The sequence below is a fragment of the Bos indicus genome, chromosome 5 (genome assembly GCF_029378745.1).
Source record: "Bos indicus isolate NIAB-ARS_2022 breed Sahiwal x Tharparkar chromosome 5, NIAB-ARS_B.indTharparkar_mat_pri_1.0, whole genome shotgun sequence".
Lineage (NCBI taxonomy): Eukaryota > Metazoa > Chordata > Mammalia > Artiodactyla > Bovidae > Bos > Bos indicus.
In genome coordinates, this window is record NC_091764.1 from 32,288,930 (window position 1) to 32,310,499 (window position 21,570).

Here is a 21,570-nt window from a genome sequence, read left to right on the forward strand (position 1 = left end):
GGTTGAAACCAACCAGATAATTTTTATTTTATGATTATTAGCACATGACCTCTGGAAACATGTACCCCTAGGAATTGTCTTCCCTACTTCTTAATATTTAAAAAAATTATAAAAGAATTCATTAATATAAAAAAATTCATTAATACAGTTGCATTGTAAAAATTAAAACATTGCCAATAAAGCCAAAAATCCCTTGACCCCTACTCACAGTCTTACTCCCTTCCTCTTCTTGTGTTTGCTTCCAAATCTTTTCCTGTGTTCATTTCTCTTTCACTCTCTCTTACTTATATATATCGAATGATATGTATGCTATGTAATACTATAGAATGTATAATATGTTGACTTCATTAAAGATATTCTGTATGCATCATTTGGCAAGTTGCTTCTTTTTACCCAGTAATGCCATACTGCTATTTTTTAAAATGTTATTATAGAAACAGGGCACATGCTTTGTACAAAGTTAGAAAATACAGATAAGCACAAAATAAGCAATAAAAACTTCATATTCCCACCAGAGATCACCTTTGTAATGTCTTACATTAATATATATATCCTTCCAGATATTTTCCTGTTTACACTCATTTTTTTCCAAAAATGAGTTCATAATGTGCATACTCCTCTGTAATCTTTTTCAATCATCTTCTCTTTTTTCATTCAGTACATTTTATCTTGTACACTGAATAAATTATATTTAAATTTTCCTAGTTGACCCAAAAGTATCCTTTACAGCTAGTTTATCCAAACCTTATCCTTTTACAGCTAGTTTGTACAGTCTAGAATTGTATCGGTAGTTATCCCCCTTCAGTTTCTTACAGTCTTGAATAGCACTTGCTTTTCTGTATAGTTCCATCATGTGTTATAATTATTTTTTAAGTAGATAAATTAAGATTTTTGTTGGAGTTTCAGTATCAAACTCTGAAAAATTAATAGAATGAATATACTGAAAAGTAGAAGGATATAGCAGACCTGAAAAGCGCCATGAACCAGTTCAACATGATTAAGATTTATACAGTTTTCACACGGTGGTAGGATACAAACTCTACTCGAGCCCCGTGGACTGTGAACCAGGAGGCTCTGTGTGTGCATCCAGGGACATGAGGCTAGGAGCAAAAGTCTCATGGTCTAAAAGTACTGAAATCATAGAGTCTGCTCTCTTATCACTGTGGAATTATGTTAGAAGTCAATATCAAAAGATATTTGAAAATAACCCACATATTCTCAGGTGCAGTGTGACATTTATCAAGAGAGTTCTTCAACTTAGCCATTGAAAGCCTCAATAAAGTTAAAGGGTGATTGCAGAGAAGAAAGCATTTAAATGAGAAATTAGTATCAAAATGAGGGATTAATATTAAAGATACTTTAAACAAAATCCCATGTATTTGGACATTAAATGTCCACTTTTAAATGATGAGTGTATCTAAGAAGCCATAACAAGGAAAATTAGAAAATATTTGTAATAGCGTAAAAATGAACAGAATTTACTAGAAATTGTTGCAGCTGAAGCTGCTCGATGCAGTTGAATACAACGTGGAGTCTTGAATAAGATAGTGAAAAATAGCATAACATTTTGTGAAATTTGAACAAAATCTGTAGTTAATACTCTATCACTTGTTAATTTCTCGTTTTGTTTTTTTTTTTTTTACAAAATAGTATTTCTTTATATTATCAGAATTGTATTAGAAGTTTCAAGCCTCATTCAAATTTTTTTTAATATAACTTTTTAAAAAAAAATCAGTAAGATAATAAATTTTCTAGACTTTCAGCAGTAATATCAGATCCTAAAATACATGGAACTATATCAAAGTTTTCAGTGACTGTAAGTTAGAAATCTACCATTCTGTTCATTCTAAGTCGAACAATTATGGAATCAAAATGTTATAAATTCTTTTGGCTAGCCAAAAACTCAAAGATCTTCTAAAATATACATATTACACATACTGTGTGTGTGTGTGTATATATATATATATGTATACAAAAGCTTTTCTACAGAATAGCACCCCTTTTTTATGACATGATGTTTTTCTACATAATTTTTACCTTTTGGATTTGGCACCTTGCTTCCTCATAGTATCATTATTTTGTCCTCTCTCCTGCATGTATTTTATAAACTAGATTTTTTGCTTGAATAAAAGCTGATACTGTGTTACATCACATTAGAAAACCTACAACCATATTGTTAGTGATGCTGGGTTGACCTCTGGATTAGAGTGATAACACTCTGGTCCTGAGTTGTTAGGTTTTCTTCCCCCTTTTGACTAAAATGTCACCTAAATGATGTTACTTTGGCATTATATGAATGACCAGTTTCAAATCAATCTAAGTTATTAATATTAAATGATAATCCTTATCTGATAATTTTTTAATTGAGGTGTAATATATAACATTGTATTAGTGTCAGTTGTGCAGCATAATGATGTAATATTTGTATATATTATGAAAAATGATCACCACAATAAGTTAACACCCATCATCATACAGAAAGATCTACTCTCTCAGTAGCTTTCAAATACGGTATTACTAACTGTAGTCACCATGCTCTATATTTCATCCCCGTGACTTATTTTGTCACTGAAAGCTTGTACCTTTTGGCCCCCTTTGACCTGATAATAATTTTATTAGAGTTAATGAAATAGTATTTTTCTGATTTTATCATTTCTTTTGTACTAATTAATTGGCACTCTGCTATAAGGGAGAGCTTTTTTTGTCATTAGTTAGAGCTGTTTGGTCCGAGAAGGCAATGGCAACCCACTCCAGTACTCTTGCCTGGAAAATCCCATGGATGGAGGAGCCTGGTAGGCTGCAGTCCATGGGGTCGCAAAGAGTCGGACACGACTGAGCAACTTCACTTTCACTTTTCACTTTCATGCTTTGGAGAAGGAAATGGCAACCCACTCCAGTGTTCTTGCCTGGAGAATCCCAGGGACAGGGGAGCCTGGTGGGCTGCCGTCTATGGGGTCGCACCGAGTCGGACACGACTGAAGCGACTTAGCAGCAGCAGCAGCAGAGCTGTTTGGTTACCCTCTGGAAAGGCAGATTATGTGATAATCTTTCTTTTTCATTATCAATTTTCAAAGTAAGTTTTAGCCACTTCATGTGGTTCAGATCAATTCAGATGAATTCAATCTATGACAATCGTTACTCTTCTAATGCTTCCATTCTCACAGCGTTGGCCAGTGGGAGTTCCTTCAGTCTTCCATCAGTGTCTGATTCAACCTCGTTGGCTGTTGGTAGCTCCCTTGCTTTCTGGCATTGCAGGATGCCCTCATGCTGTTTCTTTAGGTAAAAGAATCTTTGCGTTAAAACACACACACACACTCTAGGAAGAATAAATACAAAAGACACTGTGGGGAATCCATTATATCCTTACCAAGCAAATTGTATTGGCCTTCCCATCTTTTTCTGGCTGCATCTACCCATCTAAGAAAAGAAGCCTTTTTCTGAGATTCTGAGTTCTCGCTCCTTTCCCTACTCCATCACACATAAAAATCATCAGAGTTTGAAATAGTTAGAGTATATGTACATTTTTATTTTCTTTAGATCTAATCTGATTTCCTTTGGATTCAGACCACATGTATTGATTTAAAAAGTTCATTTCAATAAATTCAGCTTAGTTAGCTATGTACATTATTCTTCATCCTCAGCAGAAAGAAAATTATGAGTGTAAGTAGCTGAGTGATAATAAAGAAGAACATATAGGAAATAACTATAAATTATTAACCTAACCTTAGAGATAAAACTGGGTTTTGAGTCCACAAAAATATTTTTAGTGTCAATTTTCTGCATTATTTGAAGCAGATATGGTATAAAGAAACAATTCTTCAAAAGAGGTAAGCAGAGAGGCCAGAAGAAGTCACAGTGATGCAGCCTCATAATAAGCCTTCTAGTTGTTTTTAGTGATAGATGGGAGCCCTCTGTTGGCCTTTTAGGAAACTTTAAAATTCAATTGAAAGACTCATTTGAGCTTTAGCTTTATTCATCTTTGCATATTTAGTCTTAAAGTATTTTCCTCCAAAAGGCTGGAAGAGGGCCTGCAGGGAATAAATAGAAAATGTGTGCCTATTAATGTACCTTGAACCCAGATTTTCTGAAGAAATTTAATCCAATGTGCTTTCTGTCATAGATGGTGAAACTAAGAAATAAAATTTTAGATGTTTGATAATTACATAGTTTGGCAGTGTAAGACTTCATAAATGGCAGAACTTGAAACAGCAACTTATGTATCATTTCCCTCACAAGGTACATCTGTCATTCTACCTGTTAATTTTTTGTTTCTATTATTTCTTGAAAGCGGAAATAATCACTTGCTGAGATTTTCATGTCTTTTCTTACAAACTCTATTTTTTTTTTTTTAGTGGATTATCAAACAATTTTACAGGAAAGTCAAACCATCACTGCCACATGTCTGCATATGAAAAATCTTTTCCTATTAAGCCTGTTTCAAGTCCATCTTGGAGTGGTGCATGTCGTCGAAATCTTTTGAGCCCCAAGAAAACTCAGAGACGACATATTAGCACAGCAGAAGAGGTAAGGAAAAGCTGCTAAAGGTTAAACTTGCCCTACATTCAGCTATTTGTTCCCTCTGACTTAGATGTTTATTAACCATTGCATTTACTTAACTCTTTATGTGGTTTTTTTTTTTTCTTGATTACTCTTTGAGTGCTGTCATCTGTCCTAAAAAAATTAAGGAGATAATTTAGCAGTATTTTTCTTACCATCTTGTATTCCTGTTGGATAGCAGACTTAATCTTCAGTATTGTCTGAGTGGCTTCTCATACATCAAACTATCTCTTTTCTTTTTTGGACCCTTCCTAAAACTCTAGCTTCATGTGGCAAAACTGTTAACCTTGCTGGATTTGATAACATACCTGCCCGCCCTTCTTACCAGGATAATTTTTCCTCAATATAAAAGAAAAATCAAGAAGGCACTTAAACAATTTACATCTTTTCATTATGAGTAAAATCTTTGAGATCATAAACTTTCTCCACAAGAAAGATGTGTTGACACTGGGTTGTAATATTCATTCAGTAAACCTAAAGGAAAAAAATCATTTCTGTAAATATAATGTATAATTTATACAGTAAGGAAATGTACTTAAACCTGTTCAATTAAATATTTATTATCCATCTAGTCAGCTTTGGACTGGTTGCTGTGGAGATACAAATGAATAATGATCTCACACTTAGATAGCATTAGATTTTCCAATGTGCTTTCCACATATATTACTGTTTTGAATTCTTTTAATCTATGAAATAGATAGAGATGAGGTAATAACCACATTTACAAGGTTGGAAAGTAAAGGTCAGAAGTCACACAACTATAAACGGTCAGCCTGCAACCCAGTTCTTTTGCATGAGTCCAGTGTGGTATGATTTCTGCTACACAACATGGTGATGTGGTTCCTGCCCATTAAGAGCTTCCAGAGCCTGAAGTCAAAAATACAGTGTTACGTACTAAACAGTTACGTAATTTGGTGGTGAAGATCTCTTAGGTGGCAAAACTTGATTATTTGTGACATGGTTAGTTAAAAATGCTGTATGTTTTTTGGTTTTAAATTTGTATTGAATCTACAGTATTCACAGAGGGTGACAAAACTAGTGAATCATCAGGGAGAAGGATAGACAAAACTGGCAACAGTTGCCTTTAGTGATAGCTGAGCAACGCTATTTCTTTTTCACTGTACCATTTGTAACACTGAATTTAGTACCATCAGTTACTGCATATATAATTTTTTTTTAATTACTGGAGTTGTAGGAGTTGTGCTTCTTATAGAGCCTAGGCAGTCTGCAGATTACAGAGAGACTTGTGGGGAAAGAGTGACGGCATGGCAGCAGGACGCAGGCCTCCCAGACCCCTCCTTGCCTCTTGTGGCAGCTGCTGGGATCACGAGTATCCTTCAAACCATGTACATTGTAAGCCCACACCATTCACTCATTAGCCAACCAGTATTTGGGACAACTCAGCCCCCCCTCCTCCTTTCACCTTCACTTCCAACCTGAGGACTTGGGCTGACCAAATACTTTCGTTCTTCCAGTCTACCCTCCAGGCCACAGGCTGGGTCAGTGGAGAATGGGAGGCTGGTTTCTCTTTCCTTCTGCAGTGTCAAGAAGATGCCAAGGATTGAACCTGTCCTATGGAATAAAAGTTGCAGAAAATTTTACCTCAGTTGTTTTTAGGCCTTTAATCTGCTGTGAAAAGCAGGGTACTTGTAGTATAGAAATATGAAGTAGTCTGTAAAAATATTGGACCAAACTTTATTAAATGAAACTCTCAACAGATTATTTAGATGTTTAATCTTAGGTGTTACAGATAATACATATTAAAATATTACTTTTTTCCCACTGAAGTAAGATTATTGATGGGAGCTTATCAGTTCAGTTCAGTTCAGTCACTCAGTCATGTCCCACTCTCTGACCCCGTGGACCGCAGCACGCCAGGCTTCCCTGTCCATCACCAACTCCCAGAACCTACGCAAACTCATGTCCATTGAGTCGGTGATGCCATCCAACCATCTCATCCTCTGTCGTCCCCTTTTCCTCCTGCCTTCAATCTTTCCCAGACCAGAGTCTTTTCAGATGAGTCAATTCTTCACATCAGGTGGCCAAAGTATTAGAGTTTCAGCTTCAGCATCAGTCCTACCAGTGAATATTCAGGACTGATTTCCTTTAGGATGGACTGGTTGGATCTCCTTGCTGAAAACTTATAAACTGGAGGAAAAGTTATATTCCATGGAAATATTGGGATCTCCAAGGGAGGTGCTGTTGCTTATGTTTAAAGAAGGAGAAGTGTATAATCTTACGTCTGGAGCTGTCTAACATCTTCAGGAATATGAAGCCATCTATAGAATTAACGTGTCACCACTGAACTGTTCAGTTTTACAACAGAGATTTGAAGATATATATGAGGAAGAGGAATTTGGAAATACGCATGTGGTGGCTGTACTACCACTTGGCTGATGGCTGATTCAAGGGCAACATTAAAGAACAATAGTATCTAATTAATAGTAACCTCTAGCCACATGCGCTGTTCAAGTTAATTTAAATAAAATAAAAATGTAGTTTCTCAGTCACATTAGCCACATTTCAGGCACTCAGTAGCTATACATGGCTAGTGGCTACAATATTGGATAGTGCAGATTAGGAACATTTCCATGATCACAGAATGTTCTCTTAGTACTGTTACAGAGGATGTGAGTTTCTGTTTGGGAAAGAAAAAATACTAAGAAAAAAATAGAAATGTTAAATGGTAATAACACAGGTAGTTTCTTTTCAGTTATATATTGCTTCCAGACATGCTTCTGTGCTACATATTAAGCAGCATTTTAAGATGGTGGGCTGCCTTACAGATGACACTGGTGGGTTTATTCTTTTTTTTTTTTTTTTAAGAAAAACATACTTTACTAATTATCCTTAAACTTATTAAACTTTCTATGGTCATTTATTAGATTTATAACATAATATTAGCAAACCTCCTTTGCTCTAATATTTTACCCAATTATAGCTTCCTTTCCTCTTAATTTCTTAATTTGCTCACTCAATAGAAAATGGTTTAACAAGTACTATTGTTGTTCAGTCGCTAAGTTGTGTCCAACTCTTTGCAGCCCTGTGAACTGCAGCACACCAGCCTTCTCTGTCCATCACTACCTCCTTGAGTTTGCTCAGACTCATGTCCATTGAGTCAGTGATGCCATCCAACCATCTAATCCTTTATTGCCTCCTTCTCCTCTTGCCCTCAGTTTTTCCCAGCATCAGGGTCTTTTCTAATGAGTCAGCTCCTCGCATCAGGTGGCCAAAGTATTGGTGCTTCAGCATTAGGCATTCCAGTGAATATTCAGGCTTGATTTCCTGTAGGATTGACTGGTTTGATCTCCTTGCTGTCCAAGGGACTCTGAAGAGTCTTCTCCAGCACCACCATTCCAAAGCTTTAGTTCTTTGACATTCAGCCTTCTTTATGGTCCAGCTCTCACACCCGGACATGAATACTGGAAAAAATATAGTTTTGACTGTATGAACCATTGTTGGCAAAGTGATGTCTCTGCTTTTTAATGCACTATTTAGGTTTGTCATAGCTTTTCTTCCAAGGAGCAAGCGTCTGTTAAATCATAAATAAGTTTAAACTGAAAGGATGGGATTTGAAGAGATCTCAGATAATTATTTGAAGTAGAGGACTTTTTTTTTAATATGTTGTTTAGGTTTGTCATAGCTTTTCTTCTAAGGGGCAAGTGTCTGTTAAACCATAATCAGTTTAAACTGAAAGTATGGGGCTTGAAAGTGAAAGTGAAGTTGCTCAGTCATGTCCGACTCTTTGCGACCCCATGGACTGTAGCTTACCAGGCTCCTCCGCCCATGGGATTTGCCAGGCAAGAGTACTGGAGTGGGGTGCCATTGCCTTCTCCAATGGGGCTTGAAGAGACCTCAAATAATTTGGAGTATTGGACATTTTTTTCTGTTCATTTTTTGTTGTCTTAATGACTATGAGGTTGTTCAGGCTCAGACAGAAGCTTTTCTTTGAAGATATATTTATTGAAGAAAATGATTTGTTGGGGACTTGTGTGTGTGTTAAATTATTTTTAAAAGTTAACTTTGTGTTGAATTAATCTAGATTTATTGTAATTTGCATTAGATGAGTCACTTAATGGCATATTGGTTCTTCATGTTTTATTTATAAGTATAAAAATTTATTCCAAGAAAACATTTCTTATGTGATAGGAGGGAGGAGGGAAATGTTTCTAACTTTTTATGGTTTAATTCTTAAAAAATTGTATTGAATTGTGATTTATAATATTGTGTTAGTTTCAGGTGTACAGCAAAGTGATTCAGTTATACATATATTTATTCTTTTTTCAGATTTTTTTCTCATATAGGTTATCACAGAATATTGAGTAGCGTTCCCTGTGCTATATAGTAGGTCCTTGCTTGTTGTGTGTCTTGTAATCGTAGTGCGTATGTGTTAATCTCAAGCTGATTTATCCCTCCCATACTTTTCCCCTTTTGTTTGTAGTATTTAGGGTACCACAAAGATCCTTTCTATCTCATCTATTCTTGGTGTTCTCTTGAGGTCTTTAAGTGTTGGGGGTATTTCTTTGCCTTCCCTTCATATACAGAGTAGCCTCTTATACCAGTATATCTGCTTTACTTTTCTTCCTGTGATAAGATAATACAGTCAAAGCTTTTTAAGATGTAATTTGTTGAGATAGTGGAAATGAACTACAATTTAGAGTTAATATCTATGACCCAGGTGTAGTACTTCACTTCTGATTTCCCTTCCCTCCCTCCATTTTACCACCCTTGAAAACAACATACTGTTAACCCCACAGTATTGTGGATTAGGTTATTTGGTATAGTGGGAAAGTGGAATCAAGATTTATATTGAGGTATTCAGAATTTCAGTCATTAAAGTGCCAGATAGTACAGCTTTCCAGTATATAGATCACAGTGGAGTTAGTTGGCAAAGATCTCTTTTACACCCTAATAATCTGTAATGATGCTGCTTTCTTTCGATTATGTATTTGAAGAATTTTCATAATAGCAAATTTGTGTTTTAATAAGGGCTTCCCTGGTGGCTCAGATGGTTAAGAATCCTGCAATGCAGGAGACCTGGGTTTGATCCCTGGGTTGGGAAGATCCTGGAGAAGGGAACAACTACCCACTCCAGTATTCTGGCTTAGAGAATTCCATGGACGGAGGAGCCTGGCAGGCTACAGTCCATGGGGTTGCAAGGAGTTGGATAAAGAGACATTTATTTTAATTATGATTTTTAATTATAAAAATATATAGACAGTCTCTTCACAAACACTAAAAAAAGAGGACCACCATTGTCTTGAATATATTAAGGTCTAAGGGGTAAGATAATGGTATTTATTTTCTTCATAGAGAACATTGCAAATTTGTTTCTTCTCTTGGTTCTATTTTGCCACCAAATAAATGCTCAACTACTTCTTTTGTGATCACTCAACTATTCAGATTTAAGGATAGCTCTTTCTCATAAGGGGTTGTCAAGTTGCACAGTGCAAGGTGTATCTTGTTAGATTGGTAACATTATACTGACAATGTAACTGAAATTTACTGTGTACCCCTTGGACTGCAAGGAGATCCAACCAGTCTATCCTAAAGGAGCTCAGTCCTGGTGTTCATTCAAAGGACTGATGCTGAAGCTGAAACTCCAATACTTTGGCCACCTGATGCGAAGAGCTGACTCATTGGAAAAGACCCTGATGCTGGGAAACATTGAGGGCAGGAGGAGAAGGGGACAACAGAAGATGAGGTGGTTGGATGGCATCACCAACTCGATGGACACGGGTTTGGGTGGACTCCGGGAGTTGGTGATGGACAGGGAGGCCTGGCGTGCTGTGGTTCATGGGGTCACAAAGAATCGGACGTGACTGAACTGAACTGAAAAAAAAGATTGAAGAAGAAAAAATTTAGTGTCTCTTACCTTTGCCTCTATCATTGCTTTATTCATTGTGCTTTTAACAAACTTTTGTAATCGAATGAAATGCTTATGTGCGTACTGAAATGTTGCAGTGTAGGATGTTGCTAGCACTGGCACGAAGTGTGATTATTTTATGAAAGTTGATGTTTTTTTAAACAGTATATAAGATTTTTTAAAATCCTGGGGCATGTTATTTAATGAATGCAGCCCATTACTTCAGGGGATCTATGCAGGGTGGGTACATGATTACAGTTACAAGTTCTCACGTAAACTGGTTCTCTGCTAAATGGCCTCATTTCTCACTGTTTTTCACACTGATTCACACTGACCTTACTATTCCTTGAACACATCAAGCATATTCCTGTCTGAGGCCCTTTGCATTTGTTCTGCCAATACCTGGAATACTCTATAAATTTCTATGACTGATTTATTCCTTTGATTTAGGTTTCTGTAGAAATACCACCTTTTTAGAGAAGTCTTATCTGTTCTTGCTGTTCTTCCTCCATCACTTTGTGTTCTCTTCAGTTTTCTTCATGCTACTTGACTAATCTTTTGTTTGTCAGTCCTTCACCTTTAATGTAAGCTCCCCAAGGCACAGACTATTTTATTCAGCACAGCATCTCTAGTGCCTGGAGCATAGTAGGTGTTTAGGTCAGTAAGTGAACTATGCTGTGGAATATATGCTTTTCCCTAAATTCAGTGTTGGAACTTTACGGGGAAAAAAAGCCTAAATAAAAGTTGACAATGAAAACCATCTCTGGAAAATACTTAAACTCTTAAAAATTGGGTAGAATAGGAAATAGCTCTGATCTTGACTGTTCCAATTACTTCCTTGTGATTTTTCTAACAGGTATCGGGAGTCAAGGACTTTGTTGGAGTCCTGTTTAGAGTCCTCATTTTTTTTTTTTTAATGTTTTATTTCTGGGACAATCAGTGATGCAAAAATGGCCTTCTAGTTTCATATCCTACAGTTTCTGTGTGCTGCTGTAATTTTCCAAAATATACTGTTGAGTATTTGCTTCACTCACTTCTCTTATGTGTGCTTTATAATTTTGTAGAATATTATTAATGAACCATAAGTCTTAATTATCATCAAGACACTGCCAGAGCTTTAACAGAGCTCTGGGAGTCTAGATATTACTTAGAGAAACATTGCCTCATTGAATGTATTTAAGATTTTTTTCTTCTTTTACAGACAGTTCAAGAGGAAGAACGAGAGATTTACAGACAGCTGCTACAGATAGTCACAGGGAAGCAGTTCTCTATAGCCAAACCCACCACACATTTTCCTTTACACCTGTGAGTCACAGAAACATATTTCAAATGAATTTTATTCTGCATTTTGTTATTGAATGTTGAAATTGTTTTCTTTTCTTGCTAGGTCTCGATGTCTTAGTTCCAGTAAGAATACTTTGAAAGACCCACTGTTTAAAAATGGAAACTCTTGTGCAACTCAGATCATTGGCTCTGATACTTCTTCATCTGGATCTGCCAGCATTTTAACTGCCCAGGAACAGTTGTCCCACAGTGTGTTTTCCTTACCATCTTACACCCCAGATGCTGGTACATTTGGATCCAAAGATTCTGATCCTGTCCATCAACCCGAACATGACCACTCTCTTTCATATCAGGCAGATAACTTACCAGCTTCAAATACAGAATCTGAAGGTAAAAATGGAATTGTACAGCTGTAGTTTCAGGAACCAGTGAGCGGTTTATTGGATCTATGAGAATTGTATGAATTATAGGCAAGGTAGTAATACACATGTAACTTAATTAAGATATAAGATACCTTAAATACATTTAATTCAGTTAGCCATGCCATGAGTAAATGAAACATATAAGTAGCTTACTTTTTTCTTACAAATGATTGAGAGGCAAATGATTTCATATAATATTTAAAAGGTTAACTTCCTGAACAGTCTTCTGTCAGAGTATATTAAGCCCACTTACTTTAGTACTTTCTCTGTTTCTAGTACTTTACAATGAAAATTAAGTACTCTGAAGTTCTAGGAGTTTTGAAATATCAATTAAGAATTGAAGTAAAAGTTCTTAAATAAGTAGTACTTATAAAACCTGTGTAGTAGGTTTATGCATTTTGGAATGGTTGTCAGCAAGTTTTGAAAACAGAATTTTCTAACTTTCAGCTAACCAAAATATTTAGTCTCTTGGAATTCCAGTTAATTAAAGGTTTTACTATGGTAGTTGTTTGTGTGTTTGCTTAGTTTTCCTCTCCTTTAGGTATGTATTATGTGTGTATTTATGGTATGTATTTAGGCATGTAACTTAAAGCAAGGTTTTTAATCTGTTCCTGACTTGGGGATAAAAATTGTTGGTGTCATCATTATATGGCTACACAAATTCACAGAAACTTAAAATTTTGTGAGGTGATTTACTGAGAATTATTATTAAAAGCCTTTAATCTCAGAAGCATTTGTTTTATGTCAGATGCTTAGATACAACTAAACTGGAACAAATATACAATATGGAATGGTTTAGTTACTTCCTTATACCATTTTTTAAATATTCTAAATGAGGTTCTAATCATAGTGCTTTAGAAGGATATGATTCCTACCTTTATCAATAGAAAATAAGTGCTAGAATTTGTACTGTTTGGACTCTGCTGCTTCTCACATAGCTGTTGCTTTCTTTCTTTCTGCCTTCCCCCTCTTCCCTTCCTCCTTCCCTTCCCTCTTGCACCTTGATCAGTCTCATACTGGTTCATGAACTAAAGACTTTTGAGAGATCTTGGCATGTTCTTATTTCTCAGGAATAGAAGAAAGAAGCACAGGGAACAAGCACAGCCCAGGAGAAGATGCTGAAGGGCATATATACTTTTCTTTGGCTTTATTTGTGAGACAGGCTCTTCACTAAGCCCTGTTTGTGGCTCAATGAAAAGGGACCTGCCTGTCTTTCTCTTCCATCTTGCCTTTATCCTTATGCTGTGTTATTTTTATGGAAATAGAATATAGCAAAGTATGGGAACTTAAGCTACAGACATCTAGAAGGTACAGCCATGTGGAATTTTGTTAATGATAGGCCCTTGTGTTTTTTCTTTAGGATCAGACTCTGTGATTTTACTCAAAGTGAAAGACTCCCAGATTCCAACTCCCAGGTAAACTTTGATTAAAGGACATTCTTAACATTGTTTTCCCTCTCTTTAATCACAATTTCTTCACTAAGAGTTAAGTAATATAAAACAGCCTCAACTCAGACCACTCTTATGTGTTGTTTGAATTATTTCAGTACCTTCTTAATTGATCTCCTTTCCTCAAACCTCCATTGTGTTCTTCATGCCATTTTCCACCGTGTTCTCTAACCCATTCTTTGCCTTGTTCATTAGTCCATCTTCAGTTCTGCTGAGTGAACTTTCTAAAGTGCTTATCTAATCATTCATTAAACTCCCTCAAGAGTGGCTGATAAGATGTGGAATCAAGCCTGAACTCCTAGTACAGTATTCAGCACTCTTCCTCCACATGCCTTGCTTCCTCTCATACATTTTTTCTTTAACAGATATTTATTGATAGCCTAGGGGTGCTGGTACTGGTACAGACACTGGAGGTAATAGCAGTTAACAAAATGAAGTTCCTACTCTCAAGAAGTGTACATCCTAATTGTACCAAAAAGACCTTGATGCTGGAAAAGGTTGAGCGCAAGAAGAGAAGGGGGTGACAGAGGGTGAAATGGTTGGATAGCATCACCTAATCAATAGATATGAATTTGACCTAACTCTGGGAGATAGTGAAGGACAGGGAAGCCTGGCGCGCTGCAGTCCATGGACTTGCAAAGAGTTGGCCGTGACTTAGTGACTAAACAACAACAAAGGAGAGGGATGGGGGACAAATAATAACAAATAAATATACATATACCTGGTAGTGATAAGTACCATGAAGAAAGATAAAGCAGGGTAATATATAGACTGGGGATTGGGAGTGCTATTTATCTAGATGGTCATGGCACATTTCTGCTAAGATGACATTTGAGGAGAGACATAATGGAGGTGAGAGAAGGAGCCATGTGCAAAATACTGGATTCTTTCATGTGTTTATTATATGCTGACTTACAAGATGATAGGTATTTTCATACTTTCACATGAATATGTGAAGTGTTTCTTCTGCCTGGTATATTCCCCCTTTCCCCCTTCAACTTGTCTATCAGTCAGTAGTCTTTTTCTTATCTTTTAAGTCTCAGTTTAGATATGATCTTCCGTATGAAACTTCACCCCACTGAGAGGTACCAAGTATTTCTTCCTCTGTAATCCAGTTCAGTTCAGTTCAGTCGCTCATTCGTGTCCAACTCTTTGCAACCCCATGAATTGCAGCACCCCAGGCCTCCCTGTCCATCACCAACTCCCAGAGTTCACCCAAACTCATGTGCATTGAGTTGGTGATACCATCCAGCCATCTCATCCACCGTCGTCCCCTTCTCCTCCTGCCCTCAATCCCTCCCAGCATCAGAGTCTTTTCCAATGAGTCAGCTCCTCACATGAGGTGGCCAAAGTACTGGAGTTTCAGCTTTAGCATCAGTCCTTCCAAAGAACACTCAGGACTGATCTCCTTTAGAATGGACTGGTTGGATCTCCTTGCAGTCCAAGGGACTCTCAAGAGTCTTCTCCAACACCACAGTTCAAAAGCATCAATTCTTTGGCGCTCAGCTTTCTTCACAGTCCAACTTTCACATCCATACATGACCACTGGAAAAACCATAGCCTTGACTAGACGAACCTTTGTTGGCAAAGTAATGTCTCTGCTTTTGAATATGCTATCTAGGTTGGTCATAACTTTCCTTCCAAGGAGTAAGTGTCTTTTAATTTTCATGGCTGCAATCACCATCTGCAGTGATTTTGGAGCCCCCCAAAATAAAGTCTGACACTGTTTCCACTGTTTCCCTATCTATTTGCCATGAAGTGATGGGACCAGATGCCATGATCTTAGTTTTCTGAACGTTGAGCTTTAAGCCAACTTTTTCACTCTCCTCTTTCACTTTCATCAAGAGGCTTTTTAGTTCTTCTTCCCTTTCTGCCATAAGGATGGTGTCATCTGCATATCTGAGGTTATTGATATTTCTCCTGGCAGTCTTGATTCCAGCTTGTGCTTCTTCCAGTCCAGCGTTTCTCATGATGTACTCTGCATAGAAGTTAAATAAGCAGGGTGACAGTATACAGCCTTGATGTACTCCTTTTCCTGTTTGGAACCAGTCTGTTGTTCCATGTCCAGTTCTAACTGTTGCTTCCTGACCTGCATACAGGTTTCTCAAGAGGCAGGTCAGGTGGTCTGGTATTCCCATCTCTCAGAATTTTCCACAGTTTATTGTGATCCACACAGTCAAAGGCTTTGGCATAGTCAATAAAGCAGAAATAGATGTTTTTCTGGAACTCTCTTCCTTTTTCCATGATCCAGCAGATGTTGGCAATTTGATCTCTGGTTCCTCTACCTTTTCTAAAACCAGCTTGAACATCAGGAAGTTCACAGTTCACGTATTGCTGAACCAGTATGGTAATCCAGTAGGTTACTGTTAATACTTAGATTGCTATGTCTGCCATATCGGGCCTTGGCAATCAATTGCTAGGATAATACTATTATCAATTTTCCATTGAGACGATTAGGGATAATAAGATATTCTTTCTTATCTCAATTCCCCTACATCTTTGCAATTTCCCAGTATGTGGTAAGCTTTTTAGATATTTTAAAAGTATTCTCAAAAAAAAAAAAAAGTATTCTCTAGTTAGTATAGTTTCTCAAGAAGACTTTACAGTTTAGATTCTTTATAGTTTTGGGGTTTTTCTGAGTTGGATCTGGGTTCTGATCTTGCCTTTTCCAGGCTTCATGTAACTTTGAACAAGTTACTCTTCTAAACCTCAGTTTCCTTATCAATAAAATGCCAGTATTAATACCTTACTATTGAATTGTTGTGAAGGTAAACTTACAGATAAAACACTTATAAAAGTGTTTTATATGTATGCACAAAAATAGGTGTTCTTTCTTGGGAAAAAGTTGATTTCATATAATGAGTGCTCTGAGTTCTTCTTTACTGAGTCTGTCTTTCCTTTATGGAGAATTTCTTTTACTGATGACTGAACGTGAGATGGATGAGAAGTAGTCTTGGGTGAGGCTCACTGGATAATGCTGTCTATCAGAGTTGGAGCCTGCTCTCTCAAGGCTTGGTTGATTGGCTCCTTAATCTCCCACCACTGCCTCTCAGTTAAGTTCCAGCAATGAAGATCTGCCCTTATTTCCCAGAATATGCCATGCATTTTATGCCTTTGTGTTGTTATACATTCCAACCCCTCCCCCTTCTGCCTGGAGTTTGCTTTCTCTCCTTGTCCACTTGTTATACTCTTATCTTGCTTTTTAAACTCTGACTCAGGTGTTGGTTTTTTCCTCAGGACATTTCTCTGGCTTCTCCAGATATCATTAGTCTTTTCTTCCAGTACTTCTGTCTCTGTCCCTTGTGTTACTAATGTCTTTGCACCACCTCCTGCTTTCAATAATAGCACGTGGCGCATTAAAAGTACTTAAATAAATCTTGGTTAAATAACAAATTTCCTAGAAAGCCTGAAATACTCTCTTGAGTAGTCCAAATACTCATCATCTCCATTGTGGCTTAATGCTTTGGTTTATTAGAAGACACTTTACAATAATAGAACACAGTCTGGAATTGGACTGAGGTAGTTTCTAATCGTGACTCTTCCAGGGCAAATTATTCTTTTGAACTCAGTTTCCTTTTCTCTACAGTATAAGTAATGTTTCTCTATTACACATTATATTGAGGCTTAATAATTTGAGGATTATCATAAGGCTTTGCCAATATGTAAAACCTCCCAAGGAGAGTTTTGTACATAAAGTACTAAGTAGGTGCTTATTGCATCAGTTATATGAGAAGTAATATGTAATCTCTGAAAAGCAAAGGGATTTTGCTTTTCCTTTCCTTCTGTGTGTTACTTTCCTACACCAATAGATACCTTGATGCATTAAAGAGAAGTGCTTGTCCTTTACATTATTTATTTATTCAACAAATATTGAGTGTCTGCTAGATGTCCGGCACTATTCTTGGTACAGAGGATACAGTAGTAAATACAAAAGACAAAAATTCCTATCCTCATCAAGTTTATATTCTAATATGGGGAGCATTGGGCTTCCCTGATAGCTCAGTTGGTAAAGAATCTGCCTGCAATGCAGGAGACCTTGATTCGATTCCTGGGTCGGCAAAATCTGCTGGAGAAGGGACAGTCTACCCGCTCCAGTATTCTTGAGCTTCTCTGGTGGCTCAGCTGGTAAAGAATCTGACTGTAATGCAGGAGACCTGGGTTCAATCCCTGGGTTGAGAAGATCCCCTGGAAAAGGGAAAGGCTACCGCTCCAATATTCTGACCTGGAGAATTCCATGGACTATGTAGTCCATGGAGTCACGAAGAGTCAGACACGACTGAGCGACTTTGTTTTTTTTTTTCTCTTTCATGGGGAGCAGATTTGAGTAGCATGATCCAGTACCGTGAAATTCTGCGTGATTGCTTGTCACATCGTCATATTGTGCAATAGATGTGTTCTCACGTTCATTTATCTTTAGTATCATACACTAAGTAGTCTGTCTCAGTGCTTCCACTGATCTCTGTGACTTTCTTTCTTGGCTGTTACATCAGTTGTTCACTGCATTAAGGAGATGGGCTCCTTCTCTGTGTTCTCCTCTTATTGACCTCAGTGACAGTGAATAGGTAATAGAACAGTATTTTTATCACTAAAGCCCAAAACTAAGGGTTACTGGGAATACTGATTCTCAGAAGTTAGGCTTAGGAGCAAAGGATTACCTCTGAGCCCTTATTTTTGCCTTTACAGGACAGATTGTAGAAGTTTAAAAACTGAAAGGGACTCTCATCTCCATATTTACAAACCCAGAAATTGAGGTCCATGTAAAGGGAAGTGACTTGCTCAAAGTCACAAAGCTAATCAGGGGCAGCTCTAAGAGATTCCAGTCTCTTAACTTTCAGTTTGACACTCTGTTAACTTGTTCTGCATATCTGAAAGTTTTCTTTGGAAAAGTGCTCACTTGCCTTTCTTTTGGTTTTGTGAGAACTCCTTCAGTTAGAGGGGAGATGAGCAATGAGATAAGAAAGTTTGAGAAGAGCAAAAAGGCTCTAGAACAAATAGCATACCTGTGACTCTGCTAGCATTATTCCCTTGGGTTGTCAGCAAGAGCTGCGTGGAATAAAACTGGTCTCTTATCTTTGGAAGGGAGTCATATTGCTGATTATCCATGTTGGTTCATTGGTTCATTAGCCATTTGATATGGACTACTTTGTGAGTGGGGATTTTCAGTATCTACTGTGATGTGGTTGAATGTATTTTGACTCAAGCAGACCTACAAAAAGTCCAACAACCCATAATATTTTATTAAGCCATTAATAAATCTGTCAATCTGAGCCATTTGGAAAGAGGAACATTCTAGTTATAATATATTACCTTGATAAATGATGTATTTTTCATGTCATGTTGGTCTTTCTTACAAGTAAGGAGCATGCTAAACTTAATTTCTTTGCTGAATGTTGGGTCATCTTTTTAACTATATGTGCGCAAATGACTCATATTTGTTTTCCTTTGCTTCCCAGTTAGAATTGTTTTATGTAATTTAGGTCCTTTTATTTATCCCATACTTATAAAGCATTTGTATAAACTATTAAATGATTGGTTTTTTTGATGAAAATATTTGATATTCTTTTAAGTCTCCTGTTCATTTGTCACATTTTTCTTTTCCTGCCCATAGTCCTACTTTTTTCCAGGCAGAGCTGTGGATCAAAGAATTGTAAGTAATTATTTTTAGTATCATTTTGCCTCTTCATCACTTTCTTTTCAGTTAGAAGAAATCAATTAGCCAATCTTGCTACCTATTTTTAGTCAGTAAAAATTTCCTATTTATTTATAAAATAACTTCTAAGTTACTGAGTTTTAAAAGTTTTTTGGAGTTGGAACATTTCTGTGCTCAGGTTTATTAAAGCTGTAACAATTGTTGAAACCTAATTGAACTGGAAAAATGTTTCAGTTAGCTATTAAACAGAAAGGAAAATAAATGCCTTTATTTTCCTATCAATAAAACTAATTTATTGGATAATATTATTTCTGGAATTTGCAGAATCACTGAACATTTAGTTTCTAGTTTCAAGGACTCACTTTGGTTATTCTAAATCCCTTGGTCTGGCAGATTTTTTTTAATATTTATTTATTTGTCTGCGTCAGGTCTAAGTTATAGCATGCAAGATCTTTGTCATGTCATATGGGATCTTTCATTGTGGCATGAAGGCTCTCTACCCTTGACATGAGACTCCAGAGCAGGTGGGCTTAGTAGCTGTGACATGTGGGATCGTAGTTCCCCAACCAGCAATGGAACCCACATCTTTTGTATTATTTTCGTCTTTGGGATTCAATCTCATTTTTGGATTTCCAGAATGAAGCTTTACTTTCTCCTTAATTTTAGAAGCATGGTTTAAAAAAAAAAAAAAAGACTACACATTTACAAATACCCACAAAGTCACTTGTTCATGTTTAACAACAAATTAATAATTTTCATCATTTCAAAAAACTAGTAAGGTAATTTCAGTAACACCATGTAGTTTCACTTTGTCTTAAAGCAAGTGTACTTAGTATAAGTTAGTATACCTTATAAGTTAGTATAAGGGTTTTAGGCTTTTTCTCTTGAGAGTTTTATATTTAATGCTAATTGTGCATCAGCAGTGTTCTTGATGCTAAGTGAGTGGTCTGCATTTTTTGTTTCCTAGAACTAGTGTTTATGATTCTCGAGCACGGGAAAGATTGCGCCAGATTGAAGAGCAGAAAGCACTGGCATTACAGCTTCAAAACCAGGTAAAAAAGTTTTTTTGAGATATAAATGAATAGCACATCCAAGTTGAAACTAATTTTGGAAGGTTACCTGAATTTGGAATCAAAGCTGTTGAATTGCAAGATAGTATGGTAGCATAGCCTTGCTATGCTCTGTGTTCTTGGTCTGTCCAGCTAGTCCTACTCATTGTACGTAGACAAGCAGTAGATTTCTGTACTCCACTTATTTTGAAGGTCTGTCTTTCAGAGACTGCAGGAACAGGAACATTCAGTACATGATTCAGTAGAACTGCATCTTCGTGTGCCTCTTGAAAAGGAGATCCCGGTCACGATCGCCCAAGAAACAGGGAAAAAAGGTCATAAATTGACTGACAGCGAAGATGAATTTCCTGAAATTACAGAGGTAAATTATATAATATAAATTCCTACACTGGCAAGTGTTGTGTTTAGAGAGAATTCTTTGGACAGATTTCAAACATAAAAGTAATAGATCAGGGACTCCCCTGGCGGTCCAGTGGTTAAGACTCAGTGCTTCCACCTGCAGGGTGTTTTTGATCCATGGTCAGGGAATTAAGATCACAAATGCTGAGCAGTGCAGCCAAAAAACAGACAGGAAAAAAACAGTAGTAGAACACCTGGTATTTAATTTGTATTCCATAGTCCTGCTTTCATTTGTATTGTGTAACAATATTGGCTTTATTTTTGAAAGATTACTGAAAATGCAGGAAAGAATTATGGGTGACTTGTAGTGATTTCAGTGAAAAAGCATTCAGTAAATTTGTTTCATTTCCTGTGCATTTATACTTAATGCATATGTATAGTACTTTTACATCAAATAATAAGTTGAGCCTTACCATTTTTTTAAGTAATAAAAACTCAGTATAAAAATTTGGAAAATACATAAAAGTCTGCATACATTTAAAAATAATCTGTTTCTTAGTTCATTCTTCTGTTTGAAAACCTGTCATATAGCTGGTGAGTATAACACATTTATTAACACTAAAGTTGTGCTGAATTCTACATTTTTACATTTAAAAAAACAAATTTTTCTGGGAAAATGTGTCTAAAAGACATCACTACTTTTACTTCCTTATTACCTTTGAGAAAGAGTCTGTTTCTCAGGAAATTGTTTGCTCTGAAGATATATAATTAGGTCTTTTAATGGGCTTAGGAAATTTGATAGCAGAAGGTTATTTCAGACTCAAGAAATAATATGAAATAAGGGTCTGAAATGTACTGAAAAAGAGAAGGGAGGAAGAGCTAGGATGGAAGGAAGTAATCAGGAGATTACTGGAAGGAATAGAAACCAAAATGT

General features: G+C 36.6%; 1 protein-coding gene across 4 annotated transcripts in view; it reads left to right on the forward strand.

Moving 5' to 3' along the window:
- Positions 1–21,570, forward strand: part of SENP1 (SUMO specific peptidase 1) — a 56,550-nt gene that overhangs the window by 13,818 nt on the left and 21,162 nt on the right. For all 4 annotated transcript variants that reach the window (XM_070789202.1, XM_070789203.1, XM_070789204.1 and 1 more), the window contains 7 exons: positions 4,353–4,524; positions 11,625–11,728; positions 11,811–12,097; positions 13,490–13,544; positions 19,186–19,224; positions 20,195–20,279; positions 20,503–20,658. In XM_070789202.1, the coding sequence (XP_070645303.1) occupies positions 4,353–4,524; positions 11,625–11,728; positions 11,811–12,097; positions 13,490–13,544; positions 19,186–19,224; positions 20,195–20,279; positions 20,503–20,658 (898 nt within the window). The remainder of the gene's footprint in view (positions 1–4,352; positions 4,525–11,624; positions 11,729–11,810; positions 12,098–13,489; positions 13,545–19,185; positions 19,225–20,194; positions 20,280–20,502; positions 20,659–21,570) is intronic.